Source organism: Acomys minous, assembly GCF_964271855.1.
Source record: "Acomys minous genome assembly, chromosome: 12".
Taxonomy (NCBI): Eukaryota; Metazoa; Chordata; class Mammalia; order Rodentia; family Muridae; genus Acomys; species Acomys minous.
Window position 1 is genome coordinate 7,893,520 of NC_140493.1, and position 26,702 is coordinate 7,920,221.

Genomic DNA, 26,702 nt, shown 5'->3' on the forward strand with positions numbered 1-26,702 from the left:
GGTGGAGCCTAAGGGTTGGATATGGCTTAGGTAGAATGAAATCAGGTAGACACAAGCTGGCTGACATGCAGGATGTGCATGTTGGTCTAACATGGGAGTTTGTGGATAGATACGGTGCTTGGGTAGGATTTATGTAGGGAAGGACTAGGTAGACTCACCCAGCTAGACCCTAGAGAAGGACGTACATGATCTGGATGTGTGGAGAGGTTCAATGTGACATAGAAGGGTCCTGTTGGTAGTAGGAAGGAATGAGGGTCCTGGAGTTCAAGGTGGCACAGGCAGGGGTCGGCAGCCTAGGCACGGAGCAGGGTGTAGGAATTGGGCTATAGCTGAGGACTAGGAGATGGTACAGAACCAGGATCAGACAGACTCATAGAGCTGAGCCCTGGGGAAAGATTTCAGGGTCTGGCTGGGAAGAGATTCTCATCTACTGCTTATATATATATATATATATATATATATATATATATATATATATATATATATATTTACTTTTAAACTTAACCTGATGCATTAATGCAAAAGGAATTGTGCATGTTAATGGTATAGCAAGTAATATTTTAATATGTAAATCCATTATATAATACTTACATATGATTGGATATGTTTATATTGTCAAACATTTCTTTGTGATAAAAACTTTCAAAATAATTTCTGCATTTAAAAAATGTTCCTTATTGTTATCTTCAGTCTCTCTACAGTGAAGCAATCCAACAGAAGTTCTTTCTCCTATCTAACTGTCACATTAACCCACTGATCACCAGTCTCTATTTCTCTCACTCTTTACATGGTAACTCCATCTTACTCTTCAACTTCTGTGATATTAACCTTTCTAGATTCCATATCATATGGTGTTTGTCTTTCTGTGCTTGGCTGATGTGTGACAGCACTCTGGCTTTTACACATCCTGGAATTTGAACTGGGTTCCTCAGGTTTAAACACCAGGTACTTTGCTGACCAAGCCATCTCCTCAGTTCAAAGTATAGGTTCCCAATAACAAGTACTCAGTAAGTGCTTTAGGTTCCGTGTAGAAAGACACGCTTAAATACAGGGGTTTTATTGTTAAAATTCACATTCTTCACAATTAATACCCTTGCTTATTATGTCTTAACATCCACAAGCTTTTATAACTCAAAACGGAAGGTGAGAATTAACATGCACAAGCTCCTTATTACATTTTACTACTTCATAATTCCTGACCTGTATCAGTTCTTCACGTCGTAATCCTGTCTGTATTCAGACACTCAGTAGGGTACTTGTTGCTCTGTTAGAATCTCTGATAAACGGATGTTTTTGCATTCTTACTTTCAAGTGGGATCCTTCAAGTTCTGTGTACAGTGAATACTTTATTTATGTCTTTCAAGGCCTCCCCAAGGTGTACAGAATAGCCAGTGAATCAAAGATAGCAGTTGACTCAGTGACTGAAGATTTCAGGATACTAAGGCAACCTGATCTATAATTTCTGATTCATTTTACCAAACACAAGTAGATGAATGCATTGAATATTTCAAAAGCTATTCATAATGATACAAGTTGAAACTGGCAGACCTATTTGAAACTGTGGCAAGAAATGCTCATAAAAGCTCATATGCTTTCTGTCTTGTGAATATCAAACATTCTTATTAAAGGAGATATTTTTGAATGCTCTTTCAAAATGCAGTTCAATTAGTAGTTATTCCTCTCTTCTTGTCAAAGAAAATCACAGGGAACTTCTGGACTATCGGCGATGTTGACCTCTGCCCTTTCTTTCCCTTGTAGACATTGATGAGTGCGCAGAAGGGCGCCATTACTGCCGTGAGAACACCATGTGTGTGAACACGCCTGGCTCTTTCATGTGCATCTGCAAAACTGGCTACATCCGGATCGATGATTACTCATGTACAGGTAAATGGGCCTCTTTGAAATAGTGTTTCATGTCTCTTTCAGTTTTCAAAATGTTTTAAAAATTTCTGACAAGCATGTCACAAATGTTTCCTCATAACAAAACTTAAAATGGAAATCATTGTGACTTGATTTAGCATTTAATTGTGAGTCTTCTCTGAAGAACAGAGTACTTGGTATTGCATGACCTTTACTTTGGGAGACATGAACACATGTTTGCTCAGCTTCATAGGGCATTAACTACAGACCAAAGTTACACTTATAGCCAAGTCTTGCTCAGGAAGCCTGTGAGTTTATGTGGTCTACATAAGCATGACTGGAAGATTATTTACAGGAGAGCAGGTGATTCCAACGCAGCTTTATCACTGAGAAGTCTCCCTGCAGCACGGATGGTCCCCATGTTTGCATAGATAGAACCCCCATCTCATACACACTGGTACCTCCTGAGAGCAGCTGTAGTTCTGCATCTGGAATAGAGTTATATGCTGCTGGAACAGAGGTGCAGAGAGAGCAGCTGGATTCTCAAGTGTGGATCTAATCTCTCTCCCTGAACACTCCTGTAAGAGAACCTCAACAGCCCTACTGTTGAGGGTCTGTAGCCTCACGCACAGCCACGCTGGGAAAGGTAGTAATGGGTGTTGTTCTGAAGTGCAGCAACTCCTGATACTTTCTTCGGCTCTTACTTTCCTTCTGCCCCTTTTCTCCATGATGGTCTCTGAGTCTTCAAAGGAATGGTATAAATATTTGGTTATTTTCTTTTACTTGTGGGCCTTGGACCACTGTGCTACAACAAAATTACTTATACTTCTGGAGTTTGGTAGAAATAATTATGTACACTAGCTAGTATATACACTAGCCACCACTCACTGCAAGAAGTTTTTCTGACCAAAGCTGACATAAACAATAGTCTTACAGACATAAACACAAAATTTCGAGAGCAAATTGATAGGTGCATAATACTCATTAAGCAGAAACCAACAAACAGACAAACAGTAGTATCATCCTGACACTGGCCTATGACCTCCCTAGACATGGGCTTGTCACTGGATTTACCCTGCCTGGTGGGAATTCTCTCCTGTGGGAATTTGATCAGACCTCAGATCCCAATGGAAAATAGTAGCTTACAGTCTTAACACTCTTGCCATTATAACACCATGTGGTCCCCCTTTCCTGTTATGCCGATAGTATACCTCAAAGGTCTGTAGTGGAGTAGGTCCACTGGTGACAGTTCTGTCCCAGCGGTCCATGTAGCATCTCTAGGCACTACATGAGCTAGCCAGCAAGGAAGAAGCTTCTAGATCAGTCCACTTTGGTTTCTCCATGTCTCACATCCAACATAAAGTGTTTCAGCAATATGGTCCTGCCCTTTAGTTTTAGTATGGAGCTATGGAGATGGTTTGTGTTTTTTAGGAGTCTCCCTGGCCAACAGGCAGTAGGCAGACAGCCCAATCCTCACACTGAGCTTCATGGGAGCATTCGTTCCACCTCACAAGTATCTTTACTCTTTAGCTGTTATTTTCACCTTTACAGCAAGCAGGCGGCAGGCTTTCTCATCCACATTTTGCCTTGCCTTCTGATGTTCTGAAGAATCTCCCAGTGGTTATTATAGTGGGTCACAGGCACTATAGCTGAGTAGGGCTGTTGCTTGTGTCCCTCCTTTGGAAGCATGCCTGGTGCCTTGTGGTACCACATAGGTAGTGCTCAGGGAAGAGACATTCAGGCCAGTTCCAGCTCAGGGGCTTCCAGGCTTTGTCTAAAATGAATGATGTTTTCAGCACTAGGGACTTAGCTTCCACCTCTGGGGCCATCCAAAAGCAATAGCTGTAGCCTGTATGTTTGAGGAGTCTCTTGGTCAAGCTTCTTATGCTTGGTGTTGGGGTTTCTGCTAGGTGGTCTTTGGCACATGGAGGGGGAAATGGTAATAACTGTTTTTACAGAGGGTTGGCAGCATCTATTAAGAGTTACTGCCATCTCTTCTAAGAAATAAACAGTTGGCCTCAGGATTCACCAAACTACACCATTCATTTAGGCTTCCACAGTGTGCTGTCTCTATGTGACTTAGAGGCCAGATTGGGGGATAGCATTTTTAGGTTTCTTTTGGTTTTTTTCCTTTTTTTTTTTTCTTTTCTGTTTTTTTGTTTTGTTTTATGTGTTTGCAAGTTCCTTTCAAATGAAGCCCCGCCCACCACTGTTTGTTTCTGACCACTGAGGGGGAATTTCCCTTATGATCCCAGAGCATCTCATGAGATGGATAAAGTGTCTTTTCAGTAGGGTGCAGAGGAAAGCTGGGGTCATTTTCAGACAAGCTGCATGAGCTAAGGCTTTTGGGCTGATTAGAGAAGAGCCAAGACTTTAAAAGCCTGGCAGAGGACAGGAACATGGTTCGTTAATGAGGCACTGGCCTTTTCAACTAACACATTTGCTTTGCTTACTTTACGAAGGAGAAACTTTTCTGGCCCTTAAATTCCCATCTATTGTAAGTCAGTCTACCGGCTTAATCACTTATTGCTGTGCCCAGAAGCTGGGTTTCTGGGGCAGTGTGAATAGTTTTAAGTTTTTATCTAGAGTCAGGTGAGTACATTGAAAACAAGGTTAGGCCAGACCCCAACAGCACTTCTGCACTGACAGCCTCTGTGTAAAAGGCTCAAAGATGAACCTGCTCCCTGGGTTTGTCTTAAGTCTAAATCCATCTAGTATATCCCTCTTTAGGAGACACTGTGAGATCTGAAGAGGACTCAGCCTCTCTGATAAGGCTTGCAGTTGAATGGCTCTGAGTTTAGTGACTAGCACATCCTGCTGCAATTGATGTAACCTGAAGTGAGTGTCTGTGGCACTCTGGAGCCATCTCCCCATCCCTGATTTGTGGCTGAATTCCGAAGTTTTCTCTTCCTCACTTTTTTTTTTTGTAGCTGAAGTTGTGAATATGTTTTATACCTGTGTGTGTCTCTCTCTTGCTGTTGAAGGGTCCTCTGCCTAACAGAAATGGCACTTTTAACTATACCCAGAAGACACTTAGAGCTGACTGTCTCAACTGAAAACCCATTGCAGGCATTTAAAAAATACTTCAAAAGCAATACATATGGCTTTATCATCCAGGTCTAATTGATACAGGAAGCTGTCTGTTTTGAGACCCTCACATAGCTACTAGTGTGGACATCTTGTATGACAGAGTAACTACTTCCTATGGTTGGTTGAGCATTTGAAAACTTCAAGCACTTCGAATTAGGTTTTCTCTATGCTGCTAAGGTTGAAGAAGCAGAAAAATTCTTGAGGGCAATCTATTCTAAGCTCTGGACTATCTCAGATGAGGCCATGAAGCTCTCTGACATTGGCTGCCTACCAGGAGTTGAATGGCAAAAGGCAACATGAAACAAAAGAAAAGCCTGTGCAATCTTGGATTGAGCCAGGCATTGGCTGGACATTCCTTCTATCCTTGCTCTATCTTCATCCCTGCACATCTTGTAGCCAGAGTAAATTTTGGGTCAAAATTTTTGTAGGTGGGTGTCTCCACTAGGAGTTTCATCTAGTTAGTGGGTGTCCTCTTCAGTCTCTATAGCCCCAGCTACTAGGAGTCTCTGTTATAGTCCCCCTCATGTCCAGGCTGTATGTAATAAATAGATCAAAAGTAAAACATCTGAAAAATGAAGATAAAACCAAGAATTTTATATTACTGAAAGATAGACACCTGAGTGGCGAGACCTGTGGCTCAGAGAATCCTCCTATACCTGTGATTGATCGTTACAATGAGAAAGGGTTTATGTTGTGGTTGTTTGCCCATAACCTTCCTAACATCACGTGGGTCTTAGAATGCAAGCAGGGGGGATGAGAGCAATGGGCTGATGAAAAGCACCACAAAGCCATAGCTTACCCTGCTTAGGAAGTCAGTTGTCCCTGTAGGACGGTGGTTGTCATACAGGGAAGGCTGCCTCCCCACTTGTCAGCAGTTGTCAGAGCTGACAACTTGTTTATCGCCACTACAGGGGACAGACGGATGCTGTGGTGGGGGGGGGTCCTTGGGATAGGGGTCTGGGTTGCTACTATATTTCTTACAGCCTAACTATCCTTTTGAGGAAATGATTTATTTCCCAGGGACTCTTGACTGCATGTTATCCTTCATTACTTTTCAAATGGATCATCAGTTCTCTGTTGGAACTCAGCACTGCATGGTACTAAGGGCTAGGCTCATGCCTAAGTTGAGAAATTTGCATTCGTATCCCGGATCAGAGTTATATGACACAGTATTTTCTTACTTTTCCTGCTTGCTTTCATGCCAGTCTTTAGACTCTGTGCAATGAGTGATGCTCTCTTAACTCCTTTAGTTACCCAGTGTCCTTCTGTTACCCTTTGCTGATAGAAAGGAGACCTTTTCACCAGGATACACCTCAAACTAATTTCTTTGCTCTTCTTTCTGCAATAAATGCACCTTTGCTTGCCTACATGTTTGTGTGCGCGTGCATGCACATGTGTGTGCGTGGGCGTGCCTGATGCCTGCAGTTGTCAGAAGAGGTATTGGGTCACCTGCATCTCTAGTTACAAACATAGTAACTTTGAGCCACCGTGTGGGTGCTGCAAAGTGAGCCTGAGTCGTCTAGAAATCTATCCAATGTTTTTAACCACTAAACCATTTCTCCAGCCCCCAGAAAAAAAAAATTAAAGACACCAAAAGTAACTATAAAGGAAAATAGTTGGACCTAAACCATATTAAATATTTAAATATATGTCTGTGTATGATGGCATGTGCCTATAATTCAGCACGGGGTGCACACACACACACACACACACACACACACACACACACACACACACATATTCTTAATCTATGACAGCACAGGCTTGACAGATCAATGAAGAAAGACGCTATCTACTAGATGTGTTGGGATAACCAGGCACATACATGGAAAAGTAAAATTACATTCATCCTTCATGCCATGAAGTATTAATTAAACGACTATGACAACAAAATAATAAAATTACAAAAAAAGAATCATAGCTATCATTAAAACACGGAAGAAAATTCTGATTTAGACTACTTGTTATTTCATCTGTATAAGTGTGTTTAACGTACATGTTTGTAAAAATAAAAGAAGGATAAGGGGGAAGAGAAGGAGAAATAGACAGAGAGAGGAGGCTGATCTTAGTTTACCTCGTGCTTCTGGTTGTGGGGCCCCCAAAGTCCCTGTTGCAGATGCTTACTCAGCACACTTCCTGGCTGTGGCTACTCCTGTTGTCCTGGGGTCTTCTGCTGCTGGCCTTGATCCATGCCATGTACCTCAGCACAGAGAATTCTAGAAGACATTTGACTTTTGTTGTTGCTGCCCTTTTTGCTGCTGTTTCTAAGGAAGCACTTAACTTTCCACAGTGTTTCCTCTCCTGTGCTCACTTCATGACGTGTTGTGGTTACTCAGTCGCTGCTAGTATCTAACATGGTCAGTGCAACAGACCCCGTTACATGAGCACTCGGGTTCTGTCCACTGGGCTTATTTAATGTGTTCACTATATAGACAGAGTGGGGAAGTTGATTGTGATGTAAGTTGGCTTCACTTTGCTTTCTTACAGTTGCCTTTTTAGCATCTTGGATGCTCTTGTCAACTCAGCCAATGATTAGCTCCTGCGAGACAGACAAGGATACAAGCCACTACTGAGCCATGCCTGTGTGCTCAACTAGCTGCCATATGTATTTCTAAAAATTCTCTATCAATTGTTAGAGAAAGTAATTTGTATTAAACACTCAAAATATTATCTTGAGCCAGTCAGTGGTGGCACACCCTTTAATATCAGTGCCTGCAAAGCAGAGACTGGTGGATCTTTGAGTTCAAGAACAGCCTGGTTTTAAGATAGCCAAGGGTACACAAAGAAACTCTGTCTTGAAAAACCGTGTGTGTGTGTGTGTGTGTGTGTGTGTGTGTATATATATATATATATATATATATATATATATATATATATATATATATATTATCATTAGCTATTGCAAATACTCCTTAATAAATTTATCAAAGCTACAATTCCTGAGCAAGATACATAATTTATCGCGTGTGTCTGTATCAAGGTAATTACTAGTGTATAAATGGTAAAGGAGTTGAGAGTTGTGGGGCAGTGGCATAGAGGGCAGAGGCCACAAGAAGTCCTTTGTGAAAAGAGTTACAGGAAGTGGAAATGAGTATATCAGTTTTCACAAAATGCCCTAGATAAAGCTATTCTAGATATAAAATGCCCAGCTTGGGAAAGATGTTGAACAAGCATTAGCTGCCTTATTATTGGTGCTATTGTTGTTAGACAGACTATGTTCTTGAAGAAATGTTTTATTTCTCTGGGATCCTTCTGTCTCAGTGCTTTTCAGTGGTTATTTTTAAAGTGGGTCATTAATTTCAAAAAGTAGACAGCTTCCTTGGAAGGTTGGCTAACTTGTTAGTTATTAAGCTGTGCTTACTTGGTACCTATGAATAGAGACTTTAAAAAAAGACAAAGAAACTCAGGTGTAAAGGGAGAGCATCTCCTCAAGGAGTGAAACCTCTTCCTAAGATAGGGATGCTCCGGGTGCTGTGGAGACCCAGTGCTGGACCAAGGCGAGATGGAAGCATCCGGGCCCCTGCTTGGACACACACCTGCCCAGAGTAGAGAAGTAAACCACTAGGGAACTAGGGGACATGGTTCGGTCTCCAGAAGATAGATTGATGAGCCTGGTTTCCTCCGTATGGATTTCTTTTCTAAGGAATCCCAGCAACCTGCTGTCAGACAGTCCTTTCATTTGGCTATGAGTTGCCGTGGCTGTTAGAAAACATTTTCCTGACTAATCACTTCATATCATGTTTTCTTGACATTGCAAGCTATAATAAATTAAGCAAATGTCAACCTTTACATAAGACATGAAACTCAGAACATTTAGGTTTGAAAATTCACAAATATCTTTCCTGAAGCAAAACGATGTCTCATTTGCCTCCTGTAGCTCACTATATATTATTATTCTTTGTAGTTATGATTAAATAACTTAAAATACAAACACAAAGGTTACAAAGCAAATTAAACTACTATGCCCCAGGATTAAAAGAATTAATGATGACAAGTTATTTCTAAAAACCATCACCTGAGGGTAGAAATGGAGCACAGTGGGTAAAAGTGGTTACTGCAAAGACGAGGATCTGGGTTAGAATCCTTAGTACCTGCATTAAGAGCTTGGCATGGACGTGATGACCTAGCATCCAGCTTTGGACCCTGGAGCCCACTGGCTGGACAGCATAGGTGAAAAGCCAAGCATATGGTTCAGTGAGAGAAGCTTTTTCCTGGCAAAAGGCACCAAGTAATAAAAGATACTGTGTGTCTTCCTCTGGTGTCTACAGAACATTTCACATACACACACACACACACACACACACACACACACACACACACACAGTATAAACTAAAAAGCATTATCCAGGAAGCATTTCCGTGATAGCGTGTACCATAGTTCCCAGGAAGGGTTGATGTTTAGGAAACCGTAGACAGTCGTAAGAACTTGGAGAAAGGAAATGTATCTGCACAGCTAGCAAGCGGCCAAGGCTACATGCTTACCTGTTTTCTGAAACCCATATGTATATGCATACAATTAGCACTGGGCTCAGAAAGGAATGGCCTTAAAAGCTTAGGTGGGAGATGAAAAGCTCAGGAGGAATCTGTTTGGAATCTGTCAGTGAGTGGAGGAAGCTCAAGGGCTCAGATATTGCAGTTTCTGGGCTTGTCAGAGCCTCTGTGCTCTGTGACAGCACAGCTGTCCTCTCCAGCTCAGACCTCCAGCCTCGCTGGCTACAGTTTGATCTTCAGAGTTCTGTTGCCATGCTAGCCTGCCTCTCTGAGAGCCCACCTGCACACTGAGCACACAGATGACAGGAGTGACCTCATTAGCAAGTCTCACCCACTTTGCCTTGGTTAGCCACTGAACCCTAAATCAGTCCTGTTCCAGATGGATGTGTATTGTTTGAACGATCTTTCAAGGTTTCTTTATGTGAGAGGCATGGAGTTAAAAATCCACATGGGGAATACAAAGATCACCCATGCTAGCAGTGTAACAATAGCTGTGTCTTAGCAACAGACACCTTCCTTCCCTTCTTGAGAGCTGACAGATGACTCTCAGACTTTCTCCCTCCCTCGTACTTTTGATCACTTTATGGCAGAGTACATCTCCTAGTTCAGTTGCTGGTCTAATCCTGTGGGGGGTGACATTGCCTGATCTTGCTGTCCTCTCTCCTCTCCAAGCCCAGGGCACCTCAGCAGTGTTACAGCTAAAGCACATCATAGTCTGGGTATCCGGAGATGCACATCATAGACTGGGTATCCGGAGATGCACATCATAGACTGGGTATCCAGAGATGCACGTCAGAGACTAGGTATCCGGAAATGCACGTCATAGACTGGGTATCCGGAGATGCATGTCATAGACTGGGTATCCAGAGATACACGTCATAGACTGGGTATCCGGAAATAAGTTTTCTTGTTAAATCAAAATCCTTACTGTGCTTCTGTGTTTCTGCTGAGTGTGGCATGTCCTCATGGTTTGGATGAGGGACAGGTTTTGCTGGCTTTCTTTTGTCCCTTATTTTTGTGATTAATTCTTGCTTTCTGTTCCACTTTAAAGGATTTTCTTTTGCTTAACTAATGCTATTTTATTAAATACAATACCTTTGGTCTAGTTGTCTACTGCTATATAACAGAGAATACCAAGCATAGAAATTTAAGCAGCGGACACAGCACCTTTCAGAGTTGGTATCCTGAGGACCCAGGCACTGCATAACTGAGTGGTCAATGTCAGGGGCTCTCACGCTGCAGTCAAGGTGTTTGGAAGAAGCGGGGAAGCATTCGCTCCAAGTTCACCTGTTTTGTTGTTGACTGATACAGTTCCCCACTGGTACCTGAGAGTATATTGCCCTTAGCTCCTCACCTCATGGCATGGACCCTCTAATATAATAAGCTTCTCTATCCATCAGTGCTGCTACAGGAACGAGCCTGCTAACAAGATGAAATCACTAACTTTGTCACCTTAATGCAGACCTGGCAATTTGGTGCCTCTTCCATAGTCTATTGCTTTTAAAAGCAAGTCACTGGGTCTAGCCCACACTATGGGCAGAGGGAGTTTCACAAAGTATTGCATACCAGCCTATTTAGGCTACAGCAGAGGCTGACTACTATATGTGTTGACTGTATGGGAGAAATTACTCCCTCAATTATGGTAAGCATGAGTAAGCAGCACTAAGCTGAATGAGAGAAGAAAGCTGGGGCTTTAAAAGTCTATTAAGGACTGTGTAGTAAAGGAAAACTCATGCTGTCCATTTCTTTCCTTTTCTTTCCACCAGGACTATGATATGGCTACTGGTAGGGTTATCATCCTATCTAACAAATCCTATCTAAGTCAACATCATCATTAAGCATAGTACCATTAGTAACTAGGAAACATGCCCGGGTACTGTGGGAGTCTAGGGGAGGCCATGGATGGTCTGGTGGAATCCTGCCTGTACATACTGACTAAGTGACATTGAAATTAAGGTTTTCACAGAGGCTATTTGTAGGTTATCTAGGCATCTGCTGAGACGCGGTGAATTAGTTTCCTTAGCTGAGTGACTCTAAGTATATCAACCGTACTCAGGGAAGAGTCCACGCCTAAGAATAATTGGCCAACACAAAAGACTTCGTGTGTTTTTTGTTTCGTTCTCTTTGGTTTGGTTGGTTGTTTGCTTGGTTTTCCCTTGGTTTATTTATTTGTTTTTTGTATTATTGGTCTTTGTGTTTGGTTTTATTTTCATTTTGTTTTCTGTTTGTTTTTTTTTTTCCTTTGAGAGATGGAGACAGAGACAGAGAGGGAGCTGGCTGGGCAGAAAGGTGGAGGCAGATCTGTGAGGAGCTGAGGGTGAGCACATGATCAACATATATTTTATGACAAAATAAACATCTTAAGAAGAAAAATACGGGTTTTAAAAGATGAATAGATATTTCAAGAGAGGAAGATGAAGACCTGAGGGAAAGCAGTTTAAGAAATAGGAAGACGAGGATGACAGGTGGCTTGTCTCTTGTAATCTTAGTGAGGATGGAGTTGCCAGAGATAAAGCCGGGCTCGTAGAAACGTCAAGGCATGGTTTATGGTTCCTGAAACACTCAGGCCATCTCTGAAGTCCCGAGGAAGGTTTATGTTGAACTGTTGGTGCTTTGCTTCTGTTGTGTGCTGTTGTTTTCCTCTCTGAATGAAACTTGTTTATTTAATCGACTGTACTTTACATAGCCAGTGCTGGCCTCCATTAAAGGGACAGTGCTTTCACTTTCAAAAAGGCAGAAGACTTGTCACTCTTGGAGTTCCATGAAAGTAGATTTTCAGTGTGGACTAATGAAAAGTCATTTTCCAAATTCTCAGAATACAGCTGCATTTTTTAAACGAACCGAGGCCTGTTTTAAAAACATGCCTCACACAGATTCCTGCGTGCACTTCCGGCCGTCAGTCCATCTGTCCATCAATGCATCCAGCCATCCACCCATGAAATGTGGAGAAGGCAAAACAACAGCAGCAGAAAGCAAACAGAACACAACTGCAACTATAAGGTTCACAGCGTCCTGCTAATTTAGCCAAATCAATTGACATGCTCTCCCTGGCCCTCTTTTCCCCATGAGCATTTGTGGCACGTTAGCTTCTGCCTGACATCTTACTTAAGCACCTTAAGTTTGAGTTGTTCTGCTCACAATTGGATATGCTCTTGGGAAATTTGCCTCAATCTCTCACCTTTTAGTGGAATATTACACTTATTATATGTTGCTTTAAATCCATGGGAGGAATCATGCTAAGTAAGTGACATGAGAGCTGAACCCAGGACTAGTGCACCCGGCCATGTACACCACCCTCATCTGCAGCCCCGTGGATCTGTGACTTTCCGTAGCAAAGGGACCTTTCAGGTGTGAGTAACGTTAAGGACCTTAAAATAGAGAATTATCCCGGATTGTCTCTGTGGGTCCAGTATCATCATGAGTCATTAAAAGACAGGAATTTTCCAAGCTGTGGTCAGAGAGAAGCACAAATTTCGGGAGCTATAGTACAGAAGTGAAGATGAAGAGGGGCCCTAGCAGGAATGCAGGCTGCCTCAGAAGCAGGAGAAAGCCAGAGACAGCCTTCGCCCCAGGCCTCAGGAGCACAGCCTGTGCACACTGGTTTCAACCAGGCCACCCAGTGTAGGACGCCGAGCCTGCAGAACTGTAGAAGCCTCTGCTATTTTAAGCTGTTGGCTTTTAATTGCTATAATGGGAACAGAATAAAAATGGGAATAAAAACTGGCACAGTGCTCTTATTAGATAACACTGTTGAGTTCTCTGCAACTATATTTTAAAGGGATGCACTGTGCCCGTTTCCTTCTGGTTATTGAGGAGAACTGGTCATTCTGGAATGCTCAGATTGCTTACACTCACAATTGACTGCCTTTTGCCTTTTTGTCATTTGCTGTAAATATTAAGATGCTAATTTCTAGCTCCATTTATCTTAAGTAACACAAATACACAGTAGTCACACAGACATAGGACAGGGGCTTACCTCAACCATGGGAAATTCAGATGGCAAGAGAATACTCCGTGTCTGCCTCCTTTAAAAAAGAATCCTTAACTTAATAGTGGGGCTGGCCTACACAGATGACACAGTGGCCTTGAGTTTCAGGATGTGGGTGCTATGGGGAATGTGTGATATCTTCAGAAAGCAGGGTTGGAGGGTAAATCTGAATTCAGAAAGGATCCACATCAGCAAGACTCCGCCTGAGCCACAAATCACGGCATCCGTGGGCCACAGTTGGCTTCCTGTGCAGATTTATTTGGCTTTGGGGGTATTTTAATGATCCAACACTCAAACATTTGGAAGATTTCATTATGAAACCTGGACTTCCAGCCAGATTTTCCAGATGATTCTGCATTAGACCCAGGTCAGCATTACCACAGCCCATCAGAGCGCACACAGGGACAGCCCACCTTTCTTTCCCACAGTCCCAGCCTCAGTGTTTCCACAGAGAAAACTGGTGCATGTATAATACCAGAGTCTCCCTCTCCAGGCTGCCTTCCCAGTTTACCTGACCTATCTAACACATGAAGCAGGCAGGTTTTACTTTATAACTTGTGATTCATAGATGACTTGGAATGTGTTTGCCTAAAGACATGGGGATCTAAGCACACAGGCAGTGCCAAACATGTGGCTTTTAAATAAGTCACATCTCTGCCACATCCTCAAGTAACACTGAATTAAGCTTCAGGAAAACTACTGGACACTAATGACTTTTGAGTCAAGCTGTTTTGTTTCCTTTTTCTTTTTTTTTTCTTAAAAATTGCATTGAGGATTGGAGAGATGGTTCAGTGAGTAGAGTCTTTGCCATGAAAGATGGAGGAGAAGTTGAACCCCTAGCACCCTGTCAAAAGCAGGGCACAGTGGTAGTGCATGCCTGTAATTCCAGTACTAGGGATGCAGATGGGAAGATGGTGGGGGTGGTCTTGCAGACCAATTATCCTAGCTGCAGGGTGGTATGTCTCCCCCTATAGGATTAAATATTTCCACATTTCTGTGCAGCATTTGGTGAGTCCCAAGGCTGCAGACAGGTCATCCCACAAAGGATCACCGTGAATCGGGAGTCATCATCCCCTTGGAGCCAGATGGTAGAGAGGGGATTTGTCCTGAGGCCTTCTTACAGAAGCCAAACTAGGATAATGGTTAATGGACCAATTTGGCCAAAACTGCTTACTTCTGCATATTCCATCTTTACTCCTAGTCAACCCAAATGCTCATGAATACCTTGAAGATGATGAAATGCTGAATTTCTACCTTCTCCAAATGGTCACTTTCTCCCCCTTTCCCCCACTCTTTTATGGGAAAGGAGCTGTGTTACTTGACATGTTGGCATCCTCAGGGTTGATCTGACCTAGTAATCTGATTGGCAGGTGAATTCCACCTGCCTCTGCCTCCCAAGTGTTGGGATTAAGTTACACACCACCAAGCTGCCCCCTCTCCCTTAACAGACACTTAAGAACTATCTTTGCTAAAAAGTATGGGTTCCTCAATTTGGATAACTAACACTATAAAAGCGAGGAAAAAAGCCTGACGTCTCTGCTTCCATTTTGAATTCATCTCCTCTTGACTGGGGCAGACTCCCACTTAAGTCTCTGTAGATCATGTAGAGAGGGCTGTCCTCCATTGCACACACATTTAATCCCAGCACTTGGGAGGCAGAGGCAGGTGGATCTCTGAATATAGCAAGTTCCAGGCCAGCCAGGGTACTCATTGAGACTGTGTACAACAACCAAAACAACAACAAAGGAAGAAGAAAAGAAATAGGAGGAGGAAGGGGGTAAGGAGAGAAGGGAAGTCGGATACATTGTTACAGCATTTATAAAAGGTTGACTACTGTTCAAAGCACTATATTAACCTAAGCTTTGCTGTTCCCATGGGTGTGTCTCAGTCAAGCCTCTGTTGTTCTTATTCAGTGTCTACTCAGTGTTCTGTTGCTGTGAAGAGATGCCATGACCAAGGCAACTCTTTTTTTTTTTTAATGCAACATACAAACTTTATTTAACAAAAGTAACAGGTAAAGTAAAACAGGCACTTATATTAAGAAAAAACTACAAGAAAATCTTTAACAACTTTAAAACAAACTACTTGCAGTTGCATTTAACCGAGCTCTGTTGCTGTGAAGAATACAGCTCATGCACAGGTATGGATCAAAGATTTGTACATTTTCCAAGTATTCACTGAATACTACCTTATATACACATATACATTAAGTTTGAAAAAGACTAGATGATCCCAGATGCACTTCATTTTTGTTGTTCTTTTGGAAGAGGTCGTCTAAAAAGAAGAATATGCGGTTCTGGCTCGTGAATCATGTAATGAACCCATCCTAGACTCTGCTGGACACCAAGTCTCCTCTACTCCTCTTCGGACATAAGGCAACTCTTATGAAAGAAAACATGGGGGCTTGTTTATAGCTTCAGAGGTTCAGTGCATGCTCATCTCGTGGGAGCATGGTGCAGGCAGGCAAACCGTGGAGCCGTAGCTGAGCACTACATCCTCTTCTGGGCCTTGCATGGGTTTTTGAAACCTCCAAGCCCCACTAGTGATACCCTTCTTCCAACAAGACCACACCTCCTAATCCTTTCAATCCTTTCGAATAGTGCCACCCTCTAGTGACTGTCACTAAGCTTTCCATTCTCATTTAAATACCACACCAAAACAAATTCTGCTATCTCACTTCCTGTAGCTTTTTGCCTCTTTCATGTGATTTTAGCTTTGTCGCCAACTTTGTATTCCTATGCCATGGACCAGCTCCTTCTGTAGGAACTTCGGTAACTCCCCCTTGTCCATCCAGTGATCCACAACTACACACAACAGTCCAGATTTCCGCTGCTTCTCTGCAGCTTCTGTAAATCACAACCTTGGACGTCTGCTTTTTCCTTGTTACATTAAGACAAGGATTACACAATAATCTTATGCCTACATTGTTGCTAAGTACTAGATTTCCAGGTAGCAAATATCCCTGTCTAATAGATAAAAATCTGCCTTGGATAATGAATAATTTGGTTACGTTATCTCATTGTGTAAAGAGAGGGTTCAAGTTCAAATGAGGACTGTGAACAGTGGCTGCTCTCTTCTTTCAGCCTTCCCCAGATAGGACACTGTGGCTAGAATGAAGCTGAGCCCTGACACACTGTGTCCCACCATCCGCAGGCCCATTTCTCTCAGGTTACACATCGGGGGCCCTTCCCAGCTGGACTTCCCTACAGACTCCACTCTCCAGCCCTTCTCGTTTTCCTTGGTTTCTGTTGGCTTCTGATTCCTTCCAGATGATGGGAATGACCATGTGCAAAAGCACATGGGGTACCATTTTCATGTTCCAGGCATAGTGCACTTTTACCCGAGTCACCATGCTAACTACTGAGAAGGGCTAAGGGTGTCAGGCCCCTCATTTGCACTTTCTCACTTAATCTTGTCACCATCTTCTACATCAGCACTTGTGTTATTCCCAGCTTACATGGGAAGGAACGAAAGCCAACGAAATGCATGTAACATCTCAAATTAGTCATTTATCACCTGGCTTCGAGTCTGGCTGTGCAGCCAGAATTATTGTCAGCATGACCCTCAGAAAGTCACTGGACTCCATTTCCTCATCCAGAGAACAAAAGTTAAAATAGTAATCATCACCTCATATTCTGATCGAAGTCTAGATGAGTCAGTGTGTATGTAAGAACTTTATAGTGGCAGGAGGCACGCCATTTAAATGTGCTTTTACAATGCTGCTTTAAAGACATGTGCTCAGCACAACTATAACTAAAATGTGGGCTCCTGGAGACTTATAACTCACAAGGGAGGTAGGAATGTACTTATTTATCACTCATCTACTATGGTGCCCGTCTGTGTAAGGGCCAATCTGTGCTATACACAGAAGCCGCTGCAGTAATTTCAAAAGCAGACCTGGCCCGTGGTATGCCCTTGCTTATTAATGTAAAAAAGGTAATGAAAGAATTCTGCATGTAACAGAATTGTAAAAAAAAAATGCGGTTGTCATTTGTCTGCATAGAAGTGTAAATGATGATGTGGCTAGAATGAGGGAAAAGAATGTGATGTGTTAACTAACCTGGTTGGAGTTGGGAAGCTTCCGGTTTGCCTTACCAGTTGCCAGCTGGGAAGATTGACTACTTACTAATGTCACTGCACTTTTTTTCTTGAATATAAAATAAAAAAAATTACACCCATCTTTACAGGATTAAAAGCAGTAAGAATTTAAAATGTCTCCCACAGTAGCTATAAGATAATGGTTAGCCAGCTAGCCATGAAGGTCTATTGAACTATGGGGTGGATTGGTGGATTGCTGTACCCACGAAGCAGGCTGGCATTAAGAATAATGAACTTTTCTCTCCCAGCCTTCCCCATGCTTTCCTCATGTCCAACTCAGTTACTGTAGCTATGGGCTGAGAGATCGGCCATTAGCCCTCACTCATTCCTCGCACAGAGTTCATGTAGATGCCCATGGTTTTAGATTTTAAACTAAAAATCTCAAATCCAGGCTGCCATCTTTGTCTCCCTCTCATTATACAAGGCTAAGGCACCATACTGTTCTCCCTGCTCTACTGACTTTTCATGTTTTCTCTCACAGTGACCAACCTGTTCTATGCAGAAGTGACAGCAAAAAAATTTAAAAAAAAAAATCCTGGTCCGTGGTATGCCCTGCTGTCACTGTTTGGTGGCTCTCCAACACAGCCCTGCATGCTCAACCCCAGTCTCTCTTGTTCTCGCCTTCCCTATGCCATGTCATTCCTCACAGGTTGCTTCATTCTCTCCAGTCTCAGGAATGTTCTATATTCTGTTGTTCTTCCCTGGAAATCATGTCTCCTCTGTGCCTCTACACTTGACTCTTACCCTCTGGGATTTAACCTAAATGCCATGCCCCTTGTGTCCTCTATGCATTCACTATGGTTCTGGTTATTTCCTGGCTGATTCTTTTAAACAAAAATACATACGAAGCCTTCCTGGTGCTTCCTGTCCATGTTTATGTATCTGCTCTATGCTCCACAAGGGCGGGGTCCATGGCTGTGCATTGGCTCTGCTGTAATAATTACCAGTTGCTGCAGGTCCCGGGATGGTTCCTGAGAAGAACTGAATGAATGTGTGTGAGCAGACGTTCAGTTCTGTCAATCAAGGGCTGCCAATCCCAGCCCCCAGAAGGCGTGAAAGCATAGGATTTTCAGATTTTAAAGAAAGAGCGAATGCATTAAGGACAGTGCATTTAGTCTCTGCCTCTATCTTTCTTACTCATTAACTGAAGATGTTTCCTCTGTTGTCACACCCAGCTCCAGCACCTGCCTATTTTATGTGAGGGGATCCCGATTTCTCAGCCCTGGAATGTTGACTTCTTCATTTTAGTGATGCTGCCTAGACTTTATCTCAAACGTACTACACAAAATTAAACCCAGCTACATGCCACAGTGAGCTCCTCTCTGTCAGGCTTTCCAGTCTCTTGTTCAAGTTCCTTGGACTTTGTAAAACCTAGCCAATTGTATGGCTTTTTCTTTGACTGAAACATAATGACACAGGCATGTGTCTGTGATGAGGCTGCCCCTCTCTGCTCAGCTTCTGTCTTCCGAGTCACTGGACGTGGGATAGCCTTCTGTATCAGGAGCAAATCCGAGTGCAAGACCCTCATGGTGGGATAGCCTTCTGTATCAGGAGCAAATCCAAGTGCAGGACCCTCATGGTGGGATAGCCTTCTGTATCAGGAGCAAATCCAAGTGCAAGACCCTCATGGTAGGATAGCCTTCTGCATCAGGAGCAAATATGGGTGCAGGACCCTTACCACAGACATGCCTCCCCATGCCAATCCTTTCTAGCATCTTTCAGACATGCCATGGTTAGATGAGAAATTGCTCAGTGAATTCATTGCTGCTGCTTCAGTTGGAAAGTCTCCCTCGTGTTCTAGTTGCTTGCACAGTATTTTAAGTATTTGCAGAAGCAAAGAACTCTCATTTCTGTTTCACAAAATCTGTTATTATGAGTATAATAGAGCTGTGTAAGAAGAATGGATTGGGATAATATTTATTAACATAAACCCTACTGACATGTGAAAAATAGAAAACATATAAAACCCAGAGGCCTGACATTGGTAATTTAGAAACACTACTTTAACATGTAAGTTTACATTTGGCCTTTCGTAGAACTGTATTTTCTTAATACCTATACTTCTTTCGGATGTATATATGTCTGTTCTCCATACATGTAATGCAATAAATATAGAACATCCCAAAGAAGGAAACCTAAATCTTCTATTGGTTCTACTAGAGATAGCTCTGCTAATTTTTGAAAAGTGAAGTGTTAACTCATATCTATGTAGTCAGCAGTCCACACAAGACTGGAAATGCACTGTTGTAGCATGTTTAAGTCTTATGAGGTGATCAGTTTATCATGAAAACTCATTATGTCAGTGCTGTTTCATAGGATGCATTTCCATGTTATCACAGCATTCCCTAAAATAGATAATCCAAAATTAGTTAGCCAGTCATGCGTGGTTGCAAATTGAAGTTCTTTCCGAAATTTCACTCTTATATATCATATATGATACATGAATTTCTAAGAACTTTTCTTAAGACCTCAGTTCTGCTAGAATTATGAGGCCTAGATTCTACATACCTTAATTTTCCTTGGACAATAAGTTTGTGCCAATTTACAGTCCCACTAGAAGCATATCAGGAGGGCTAGTTCTCTGAATTCTTGTATTAAAAGTATGTTCCATTCGCCCATCAGTCTAAGAGAAGTAAGTAGTAGACAGACAAATAGATTGGTAATAGATTCAGTCAGTGTCATTTATAATTGTAGAGCGAGCACAACATGAGGTCTACTCTTGGCAGATTTTAAGTGCACAATGTAACATGTCCTGTTAATCTGTTGACACGGATTTGTACAATAGCATCTGGAACAGCACTTCTCAACTTGTGGGTCGAGACCCATTTGGCAAACCTTTATCTTCAAAAATATTTACATTACAGTTCACAACAGTAGCCAAACTACAGTTATGAGGTAGCAATGAAAACAGTTTTATGGTTGGGGGTCACCACAGCATGCGGGACTGTTTTAAAGGGTTGCAGCATTAGGAAGATTGAGAACCAAAGCTCTGGAACCTATTTTTGTATCAGTGAGAGTTTTATGCATTGAACAGCTGTTTCTCTATTCTCCTTCCTGAAAGTTCTCTCAATTTCCACAGAATTAACTGTCTTGTATCATTGTTTAATTGGACCATGTGGGCATTGTCTGGTCATGTGTGCATTGGTCTTTTATCCTTTGTGAATTGATTATTTAAATCTTTCACATTTTTGTTTGTTTGGTCTCTTGGTACTTTTTTATACTGCATACTGATCGATTGTATGTATTGGATAAAATAAGAACCATAAAAGAGTCTTTTCCCAGAGAACAGGCCAGCAGCCTATCCCACCCTCCGGGGCCTCCATAGAGACTTGTAGTGTATGTGGCAGGGAAGTGCAGTGGTCTTCTTACTGTAGGATCTTCCCCAGCACACAAAAACCTGTGAATTAGGCAAGGAAGGTGACATACCCATTTCACAAGGATGAATAGTATAACGCCCAAGGTGCTGGTCCATGGCCTGACAGTTTAAGGATTCAAGGTCATGACGAGGTTTGCAGACACCAAGCCTCTTGTCATGTGTCTCTGTCCTTTTACTGTACCACAATTTTTACCACATTACTTCTCTTTCTTACCCATTAGACATTATTTTACTCCGTGTTCTTTTTGGGAAAGCATCAGAACTCCCTGGGGCATTCTGACACCACGTTTAGGCTTTGCCTGTCATCAAGTCAGATTGGCTGTGTCAAATGCCAGACAGCACCATGGAAAAGATGTGTCATCCCGCCATTCTGTTCATTTTGTTATAAGCCAAATATGTTTGAGTTTCATAGTTAATTTTATTATTTACTCCTTTCAAAATAATTATATTTGCAGCACAGAAATTTGATATGCAAGACAGACCAGCCTCAAACTCAGAAAGCCCTGCCTCCGTTTTAAATTTTTATTACAATTTATTCAGATTACATCCTATATGTTATCCCCTTGCTTGTATCTTCCAGTTCCCACCCTCCCTCCCTCTTTTGCCCTATTCCCTTCCCCTAGACCTCCAACAGAAGGGAACCTCCTCCCTTACTATATGGCTGTAGCATATCAGGTCTCATCCTGGTAGCCTGCTTCCCCTTACTCTGTGTTCTGTGGGGTCTCCTCACCAAAGGGAACTGATCAAATCTGGGGACACCAGAGTTCATGTCAGAGGCAGTCCTTGCTCTCCCCACAACCATGGAGAATGAGCTGTCTGTTGGCTATATCCGAACAGGGAGTCTAGGTTTACTATACGCAAAAGTTTGTGTAGTACCCCCTGCATCCACATTCACCAGCCTTGATAGTCTCTTTGTGGGGCTCCTGAACCTTCTGGGTCTTTCCACTGCCCATTCTTCCATACCACTCTCAGCACTTTACCTAGAGTCCAGCAGCAAGACCCAGCACCAGCATCTGTCCAGATCCCCCACTGGGTGGAGGCTCTGAGAGGACATATATGCTAGGTTAATATCCACTTTGAAGTGAGGCTATACCATGCAAGTCTTTCTAGGTCTGGGTTACCTCACTCAAGATGATTGTTTCTGGTTCCATCCATTCACCTGCAAATTTCAAGATTTCCTAGTTTTTAATAGCTGAGCAGTATTCCATTGTGTAAATGTGTCACAGTTTCTTTATCCATTCTTCAGTTGAGAGACATCTAGCTTGTTTCCAGATCCTGGCTATTACAAATAAGGCTGCTATGAACATAGTTGAAAAAATATCCTTGTGTATGGTGGAGTACCTTTCAGGTATATGTCCAGGAGTGGTATAGCTGGGTCTTGATCCACACACCTATGGACACTTGATTTTTTGACAAAGAAGCCAAAACCACATAATGGAAAAAAACTAGCATCTTTAACAAATGGTACTGGTCCAACTGGATCACTACATGTAGAAAAATGCAAATAGATCCATAATTTGTCACACTGCACAAAACTAAAATCCAAGTGGATTAAAGACCTCAACATAAAACCAGACACACTAAATCTGTTAGAAGAGAAAGTGGGGCAGAGTCTAGAACTAATTGGCACAGGAGACAACTTTCTGGACAGAACACCAACACTTGGGCTCTAAGATGAACAATTAATACATAGGACCTCATGGAACTGAAAAGCTTCTGTAAGGCAAAGGGCACAGTCAACAGAACAAAATGGCAGCCTACAGACTGGGAAAAGATCTTCACCAACCCTACATCTGACGGGAGGCTAGTATCTAAAATACATAAAGAACTCAAGAAGTTAAACACCACCAAACCAAATAACGCAATTAAAAATGGGGTACAAAGCTAAACAGAGAATTCTATAAAATGGCTGAGAAACATTAAAAGAAAAGCTCAATGTCCTTAGGCACCAGGGAAATGCAAATCAAAATGACTCTGAGATTTCATCTTATACCAGTCAGAATGGCTAAGATCAAAAACTCAGGTGACAGCACATACTGGTGAGAATGTAGAGAAAGGGGAATACTCCTCCTTTGCTGGTGGGAGTGCAAACCTGTACAACCAGTTTGGAAATCAATCTGACACTTTCTCACTTTCTCAAAAAGTTGGGAATAGTGCTGTCTGCCCCAGTTTTTTAAGCATGGAATTGCCGGCATGTGCCCACACCTGGAAAAATATGATAGTTTAACAAATAAGACAAGGAAAGGTATAGACAGCTTAGTGGATGATTATGAGATCTCCCCTTCGTGTGTTTATGCTTTATGCTTTCAACATCTCCCACAACAGAATGCCATTCATTTATTTTCATATCAAATGATAGTTTTTAAAAAGCCAATATCTTGTTTAAATTTTAAAATTACTTTTACTGTGTGTGTGTGTATGTGTGTGTGTGTGTGTGTGTGTGTGTGTGTGTGTGTGTGTGTGTGTGTTTCCCTGTGTTTTGGCCCAAACTTGAAGAAATGCTTTTTTTCTGTCTACCATGTAGGCAACATGGATACAAGTAAAATTCTCAGGCTTGGTACTGAGCCATCTTCTCCATCTTACTGGCCTATTTCCTTATTTTTTTAAATAGCAGTGATACAGGTTCTTGATTTTTTTTCTCTAGTTCCATGAAGTTCCAAAGATGGGGGTGGGTGCAACTTGAGAGTCTGGATACATTCTGATATCCGTGGAATATTTTCCCCACCATAGAAAGTCAAAACTCTTTCCCAGTCCCATTGTTCTTAATTGGGCTTTTATTTTTAAAGTTTCAACATACTGTGTTTCATGTTGTCTTGCTTAATCATGTTGGATTCCAAGTACTCTTGATTACTTTAGAAATATCTGGACTTGTAAGTTGCTCATAGTTCGTTGTCTAAGGGTGGGACCCAGTGACCGTGTTCCCCTTCCCAGTGAGCATGTCCACTGCTCTGCCATTGCTCTGGTCTTGTTTGTGCAGCCCCTTCTTAGAAGGACCGTTTGACAGTAGACATCCAAGTTCTGGATCTTGCCATCTTTCCACCCCATCTTCTGTGATGTTCCCTGAGCCATAGATGCAGGAGCTGGGAAGGGGATGTGTTTATTGGGACTAGCACCACATGACCCTTGATCTATGTGCATTTTGTACAGTTGTGGTTTTCTGTGATGGTTTCTATTTGCTGCAAAGAGAGGCTTCATTGACAAGGGGTGGTAGCTGCACTTATCTGTGCCTGAAAGGGCAAGATTTAGGATGTAGTGAGAAACTATGGTATCAAAATGGTGGCAGAATATTCTTTGCTAAGATCCATGACCTCACTAGCCCTGGGTAGCTAGCTAGGATTCCAGTTCCAGGCCTGGCTGGTTTTCCTGTTGAGTGGGCCACAAGTCCCATCCGATAGCTATTGGTGGCCAACAACATGTTAGTGACACATTTTACATTGTTGTGGGTGTGAAGGCCATCCTTGGCCATCATTGTGGTTTATAGGTTCTGTAGCTTAGAAGGATTGTTAACTCCTTCCCTCCCTTGGCAACTTGCATAGTATTTTCTTGTATTGTGGAAACTGGACCAAAGAAAGGAGGCTTTCAGGTTAGATCAAGCTCAAAAACTGAGTGCTGTGTCCTGAGTGTATGGTGTCTTCAGCAGTAGGGCCTATCTTCACCGTTTGAGAGATAATCAGTAGATACACAGTAGTCTATATTGGTTCAGGAGTTTCTTTGACTACCTGACCAACCACAAAGAAAGAATAAGTAGGCTACCAAGGTGAGACTTGATAGCCTTTGACCATATAGTGGGGGAGAAGGACCCCCTCGGTCTTAGCCAATGGGAGGGGAGTAGGGTGAAAGCAGGAGGGAGGGAGGAACGGGAGGATACAAGGGATGGGAGAACAATTTAGTTGTAATCTGAATAAATTAATTAAACAATAAAAAATAAATACATAAATTTTTTAAAAAAGAAAGGAGATTTCTCCTGCCTGACACTGGGGGTTTTGCTAGTCTATGGTTCCTATGAGGAACATTGTCAGCCTAGGTGACAACACACACGCACACACCCCATATATATATACACATGGAACATAACTTTCATAACATATAAATGGAAGTTATATGTATATGCAATTTTTAGTAAATATGTAGAATAATATGCTTCCTGAAGGCTTTCTCAAACAACTTTGGTTTTATTTGTCCCTTGTCTCCCCCTTTCCCTCTAATGACTCCTAGGACTGGGAGAATTAGCCGCTCCCAGGGATGACTCTGCTTCATGGTGATCCAGTACAAAGAGATCAGCCCTGAAACCATACACACAAATCAACAAAAACAGACTCAACGTGTTGCATTTATATATTTGTCCATACACATAGACACATATATATGTAACAATAATAATAAAAGAAAAATGCTATCTATTTCAGAGCAGGGTGACCGGAAGGAGCTAGAGGGAATAAAGGCAATGAGGAACATGAGATGAACCTGCGGCAATTTAAAATGTATTTTTGAAAAGAAATATTTAGAAATGGCAGTGCCCCTGAGGAGAACATGCCCATGTTATTGTTCCATGCTGGGGGAGAGCTGCTGTTTTATAACAATGTTTCCCACCTCAGGTATTTCTATATGAACAATATATGAAATGTATTGTTTTAAAAGTACAATCTAGAAGATCCTTTCTCCTAATGATCCATGTTGCTATGCTACCACATTCCTAAAATAGCAACTGAAGCAAGGCAGTGTCAGCACAGCTGAGCAATGTAGAACACAGAAGCTAATCACTCGTGAACTGATTTTTTACCATTTTCAGCTGCTTGGGTGATTGATTACCAAAGCCAGAGAGAATTAAGCACCCAGAGCTTCCAGAGATCCAGGGAGACACAGTTCCTTGCAGAAACAGCTTAGGTTTAAATCTCAGCTCTGTTACTTAATTGCTGAGCATCAAAGGGTCGGGCACTCACCCCTTGGCTCTAGTTTCATCATCATTACCACAGGGGGAAAAGAGCATCTACCTTGTGCAGTTGTTGAGCAGTAGCCAGGGAACCCGTGAAGGACTTCACACAGGACCAGATGCATAATGTCACACACATTTACATCGTGTTCAGGGAAAGCCAGGGGCCATTTGAAAAATCCTGAAACCAATCTGGTAATGTTTTAAGGCCTAGTCCTTACAGGAGGTGTCATCAGCTAATCAGTAACTGTAGTTGATGCCAGAAGTGAGTTTCATGTGCAGAAGTGACCATTGGAGTCCTCACCTCAGTGCGATGATGTCTGGAAACCATCCTATGGCACTGCCAACTTTTCTTCTAATTTATTTCTTGATTTCCCTACAAGAGCCAGCCTTTTCTCCTCAAGTTTTATCTGATAAATATTTGGCTCTATATTTTCTGTAATTATTCGTGCTTACAATGATATGGTTTTTCATATTCCTGTCATTAGCCAGGCAATGCCCCACGGCTTATAACTAAAGAAAATGTTTATTCAGTAAGCCTTTCTGTACAGACCTTTTTATGTCTTTAAGTTCCAGAAGGGTCATTTAGCCTTGAGTGGCACCTATGATTTGATCATGCCTGCGAGTGGATTTGTGGTAGATTAACAGAAAGATTCAAGTGAGCAACCACTGCGCATATAAGAAGCAAACTATTTGTACATGTGTAGAGACAAGATTAAACTTTACAGTCCCCAAGATCCCTTGATAAAGGAAGACTTTCCTGCAGGAGGGATGATTTCAGGATAGTTGGTGACTTAAGGGTGCATATGTAGCAAAGGGTGTCTTATAAATTTATAGAAGGAGACATTTAGGGCAGGATGATAGCACTA

The 26,702-nt window shown here is 42.1% G+C and overlaps 1 protein-coding gene across 4 annotated transcripts in view; it reads left to right on the forward strand.

Annotated features, from left to right (window-relative positions):
- The window catches only part of NELL2 (neural EGFL like 2), a 355,587-nt gene that overhangs the window by 225,513 nt on the left and 103,372 nt on the right, over positions 1 to 26,702 (forward strand). For all 4 annotated transcript variants that reach the window (XM_084747853.1, XM_084747854.1, XM_084747856.1 and 1 more), the window contains exon 14: positions 1,759 to 1,884. In XM_084747853.1, the coding sequence (XP_084603979.1) occupies positions 1,759 to 1,884 (126 nt within the window). The remainder of the gene's footprint in view (positions 1 to 1,758; positions 1,885 to 26,702) is intronic.